Consider the following 5,762-nt stretch of genomic DNA (forward strand, 5'->3'; position numbering starts at 1 on the left):
ATGGAATATGCAGGGCAGTCATGAATTTATATAAGAAGTTGCAGCGAAAAGGAGGTATCAAAATTCTGTTTGCAAAAACTAACCTTTAGCGGATAATTCTCCAAGCTGGCTCATGTCCCTATTGCAGATCTCATTCAGAATTACATCTACTCTGTGAAGCCCCTCTCACCAAAATCAATGAGGCCTTGAATCAAGCACTAAACTAAAATCGAAGTTGAAAATAAAGTAGAGAAAATATGGTTAGCGGGAAGCCTATCTTCTCTCCAAACTTTCGTAAATGAAATTATACAAAATAAAATTGTAAAGAAAAATGAAGCACGTCAGATAAGGAAAGAAAGTATCAGCTCCAGCCAATACATATGGCTACATACAGAGTGGGGCATGCAAATAAAATCTATCTGATAACATACCAACGCCCGTTGCAAATGGTAGGGTCGTCAGCGAGATCTATTTCCTTTCACGAGCTTGAACATGATGCATATATATCAACAATAGAATTTTAATGAAACACTGTATAACTAATTAGTTTAAATACCTTTTGTTTGTAGTATCTGCAGAAAAGGGAGAAAACGTCCCAGAACTGAATTTCACGACAGTATTGTGTTCTTTCTGTATTAAAATGCGATTTGCCATGTTGCTCCTCTGGTTAATTGTTTGAACATATTGCTCACTACCTGACCTGTTGATAAGCTTGATGCGGAAGCCTGGGGCGCCCAACATCCTGCAGCTGTACAAAATAACTGATATGTAGCGCCTCCGTCTGTCCATCACCTCCGACCTGAATTCTGCGAGGGGGGGCAAACAACCAATCCACAGCCTAGGGCTTGCAAGGATTTTAGGAGATGGAGTGGTGGAGGGTTGCCGAGAAAAAGAACCAGGAGGAGATTAGCAATCGCCAGGGAAATGCCTTTAGTACGGCGGCGGATCGGGAGGGTCAGTTGCGAGCAGAGGAATACGCGACAAAAAAATATGCCTAGCAAACGGAGGCCCATCCTGAAAGAGGCCGCACTGTTTACGTTTCGGCCCGGGTTGATAACGAGACGCCGAAGTCCATTTCCGGAGAAGCAGCCCTACCACGTTGAGCAGGCCGTGGGGTGCGTTCAGGCGCGGTGAACGACCCAGCGACGCTCCGTGAGAAGATCGGAAGATCTGTGACGTCCGACGACACGATCGGATGGCTGTGAGCGTCAAATAGCTGTGGTGGCTCCTAGCTAGTTCAGTTTTACTGTTACTCAATATATTCACCGCAAAATTGTACTCCGTACTGTCTGAAACTTAGCTATAACACAGATATTTTCAGTTCCAAGTATATTTCTGCCTGACACACTATTACGTACTCCGTATGAAAAAATATTGTTCATGAGATGACACTGGGACTTAGACCAAACAGGATCATTACTTCAGAGAAAAAGGGACATTCAAACTACCAGCTTGAAGTGCATGGAATACTGTTTCACCATGATTACGAACACTGTTCTCACTTGAATCTGCCAAATAGAAAACCAACATTCAAACTACCAGCTTAGCAACAAGGCAGCAGCATCAGGTTCATGGTTGAAGATCGCTAGGCATCCTCTCCACGCTTCAACTGTATTTGCCTTCAGCTAAACAAAATTTGGCTACAGCTAAACAAGAGACTGGAGCCAGTTCATACATGCTAAAATGAAGAGCTTACTCTGCATTATTCAAAACAGCTCGTGCAAAATGCGCATGTGGCAGTTTATGTCTAAGTAAAAGCTGAACCAAACAGTCGGCTAGGATGTTCCAGGAGTAGATTACTAGGAAGAAGTATGGTTAACAGAGTCTACTCTGATACAGAGCCATCACTGTCTGATGCTGAGAGATGACCATCTGAGCTGTTGCTGCTATCAACTTGTACAGATGGAGAGCTCTCTGCGAACTTCTTGGGACTAGGCTCAGAAGAGGCCTGCTTGACATTAGCTCGTTTGATGCCTCGGCCTGCAACCTCAAGGTTGGTTATGGTCGGTTTGCTTGGTCCGGAACATTGCAAAGAAGCCAAAGATTCAGCTCTTGGCACATCATTTCCAACATTCTGCGCACCAATTGCCTCTGAGACTGGCGTTGATATTGCTTCCTCCAGGTCTTCAAGCTGAATCTAAAAATTGCAAAGATTTCGCTGTTACACAGTACTAATGTACTAGGTTCATGAGGAAAAACTTAGTAACTAGGACGAAATCTAACTTTTTACCTTCTTCTCTAGTGCACGCAATAATTTTTCAGTCAAATACTCGATGCACTTGGCTAGAGTGTACGAGCGATTTTCAGTAGCAGATGCATCATCACCTTTATCAGCCAAGAAATCTTCATTGGCCCTTTTCAGGCCCACTATGTGCGACTTGCACAATGAAATAGCCTTCACATCTCCAATCTTGGATTCCATCTCGAAGGCAAAACGTATCTGTAAGTTTCTAGGACTGAATTAAGGAAATCGACAAACTAAGAACAATCAAAACCTGCAAGATATTAGCACTATCATACTGAATCATTCTTTGGTGATCGAAGATGATCCCCAATCACCACACCACACATGCACTACTATGTGTATTCACGTATGTGAAGATACTTGTGCTAGATTTTAGTCAGTTCAAATTAATTGAAGCATTGATGGATGATACAAAGAAAATGGCTTTAGCCACCTAAATTCTCAAGTCAACTGACTAGGATGTACCCCCTAAAACCTGGATTCACACTCCTGGGAGCACTCAAGCCCTGTAGTACTTGGGTTGCAAATGTGATGCTGTATAGTACTACATGGCAGACAATTCATACTGCTCCTACTACCATAAGCAGGATACAGAACGAAAATATGACGATGTTCAGGCTCAACCAAATGCTCCAAGATGGCTAAAGCTTTGAAGCAGGCATTGAGAGAGTAGGCTATGTCTTCTGCAAAGAAAATGAGTGCCATGAGCATCAAGACAATTGACCAATTAAATTCTGGCATAACTAAGATAACTGAGACTACCTCCTTGCATTGAGACTTCAGCAAGAGTAGCAAGGATTTCAACTTTCTCCATAGTGCTACCAGGACTCTTTTCAAGTATTGACCTTGCAACATGCAACATCCTCCACGGCAGATCCAAATCTGACGACCTTGTAACATGAAACATCCTCCACGCCAGATCCAAATCTGACAAATATGTTACCAAAAAACCACAATCATCTTTCCATTTGAGTTTTGCTCTAACCAATGGCTGTATCAGCATTGAGCATGACAGGAGGAAATGCACATCGTCAGCAGTCATGAACAGATGAAGAGACGAGGTCGTAAATCATAATCAGTGATGTTATCAAGTATTAACTACATATAGAGAATAACAATTTTGTTCAGATTATTGTACTGCATGGAACTAGGGGATAGACATACCTTGTGAGTGTCTAGTATCATTTTGCATGGTTATACCCTCCACCGATTCTTGATTTGATGCACTCTCGGTCTTGAGTATAGTATTGCCTAGCAAAGCACGTCCATATTTGACATATGTGCTGAAACACTTTGGAGAAAGTTTACCATGACGTGCCACCCTAGGTGATTATAAAGGGATAAGGTCAGGAAAGGTAATATAATCTGAGATAGAACACGGCAATCAGAAGCAACTGCCACAATATTTCAGGAAGAAGGTGCTAACTACGTTCACTGCTGATTAAATCTTGTAAGTTGTAACAGCTCTGATGCTTAGAGATCATGAAGTGTCATTGTGGAGTGGGTATAAATAAGCTGCGCTGCAATGAAATATTCACAACCAGAGAAACATATGGACTTTTCTTAAATATAATAACACCTAACCCTGAAGTAAATATACTTTGGTTTAATGTTCATCGCAATGAACACATGATAACATAAGAAAGCCAAGTCCTAGGTCCAACGTTACATAACCACCTTGACATGATATGTATAACATCCTAAAGCCAACTAAAATCTCCCAGATGACATAAGTGAAAATCGCAAAACTTACTGAAATGAACTAATTGGAGGTTTGTAACCAACAATCAGCAAGGCTTTATAGTAAGAGCGTCAGGTGGAAGGAAGAACCTTCACCTGATCTTGAGGGTGCGCCGGAAGAAGTCTACAGCAAAGACAAAGTCCCCATCCTTAAAGGCTTTGGGGCACTTGTCAAACAGTTCCTGCATAGCTTTCTCCTCCTGGTGTTCCTCCTCATCATCATCACACTCCTTCTCGGCGCTCACTTCCAACCATCCGTCCCCCTCGTCCCCTTTCCCCTGCTCATTTCCCACCTGCCCGTCGGAGGAGGAGGCCATGGTTGATGGCAGTGTTCTGGTCCCAGCTTGATCTGGAAAAAGAAAGGGTAACGGAGTGCTTATTATCTCAAAATTCTGTTACTCATTCTTGCTAAAAAAATGCACCATCGCCCAAACAATCAGTGTTGCTGAATGGTCCAGAAAATGCAGCAAAGCAGATACTTACTATACAAGCTTATAAAGGTCTGAAAATGAAATCACCTGGAGTGTAGAAGCTCATGTAGGGAAATAGAGTCGGTTTCAGATAGGAACCGAGACTGAGACGGCTGATGGATATCTTGTTGACTCGGCCCGACTTAAGCTCAACCGTGAAGATACAACTTGATGTGTTGAGGTAAAAGAGTCCATCCACAAAGCCAAGCAGGCCACAGGGGTTGTCAACCTTGATGACTGTGCGCTGTGTCCATGCCACAGCTCCGTTAGGAGCAGTCTCCATCGACCACAAGCAAAGCTCAGGTTCCTCCTCCATTGTTGCCCATCCAAGCACGCCTTCCTCCGTTTTCACGAGGACATAATAATCGCACGAGCGTATGGGCCCCTCGATGATTGATAGTTGGCGGCTGAACAAGTCGTAGCGCAGAACTAGATTGTCACAGCCGCAGAAGTAGAGCACATTCCCTAGGAGGGCTTTGGGCCCACATCTGAGGATTTCGATATACTTGTCAGGGATAGTGGCAACAGCGCTCCAGGCACGAGTCTGTGAAGAGAAGACGGAGGCGTAGGGGGTCCCGGGGCCGCCATCGGTGCCCACATAGACCACGGTGAAGCCGAGGTGGTCGTCGGCGCAAAGCACCACGGCGTTGTCGTAGACGATGTCGTCGGCGAACTCCGGAGGTGGAAACTCCCACTGGCGGCGGCGGACGGGGTCCCAGACGATGAGGCTCACCGCGGGCTCATCCTTCCTCCAGCCAGGAGTTCTTAAGAGGACGAGGCCATGGCGGGAGTCGAGGACGAAGAGTTCACGGGGGTCGGGATGGGTCGGGGGCAAGGGGGAGGTGGGGGACGAGGGAGCGAACCAGCAGCCAAAGGCGCGATCGACCTCGAAGAAGCCAAGCAAGGGCGGCGTCCCGTGGAACTCGCGGTAGCGGCTGCCGAAGCTGGAGCAGGTGACGCTGCTGCGCCATGGCTTGCTGACGGCGGAGGCGCGGAAGAGGCACCCGGGGTCGTCCGGTGGGAGGCGGAGGAGGATCTCCTCGATGAGATGGAGGGGAAGCATGGTGGGAAATGGTGAGGACGAGGATGAGGATGGGGAATTGGGGATTTGGATTTTGGGTTCGACTCGCGCTCGCCCCGCCGGTTGGGGTTTTCTGACAATCTGGGTCCGCACGTAGGAGTAGGCAACGAGTTCGGCACTTCGGCGTGGTAGTTCCACTTTGGGCCGCAAACAAAAACCCAAACTGGGCCCGAATCACCCATGCTTAGAGCATGTCACCCTCAAACCTCTATAGCAGTTTTACAGGTTGTATAAAGAGGTTATTGCA

The 5,762-nt window shown here is 45.9% G+C and overlaps 1 protein-coding gene across 1 annotated transcript; it reads right to left on the reverse strand.

The window, feature by feature from the left end:
* Window positions 1-1,804: 1,804 nt before the first annotated feature.
* Window positions 1,805-5,497, reverse strand: LOC124672351. Its single transcript, XM_047208592.1, has 7 exons — window positions 4,483-5,497; window positions 4,061-4,313; window positions 3,389-3,546; window positions 2,987-3,151; window positions 2,849-2,907; window positions 2,210-2,389; window positions 1,805-2,116 (listed from the first exon to the last, which is right to left on the reverse strand). The coding sequence occupies exons 1-7, from the start codon at window positions 5,495-5,497 to the stop codon at window positions 1,805-1,807; spliced, it is 2,142 nt and encodes a 713-aa protein (XP_047064548.1).
* Between the last annotated feature and the right edge of the window lie 265 nt (window positions 5,498-5,762).

This window comes from Lolium rigidum, chromosome 7, assembly GCF_022539505.1.
Source record: "Lolium rigidum isolate FL_2022 chromosome 7, APGP_CSIRO_Lrig_0.1, whole genome shotgun sequence".
NCBI lineage: Eukaryota > Viridiplantae > Streptophyta > Magnoliopsida > Poales > Poaceae > Lolium > Lolium rigidum.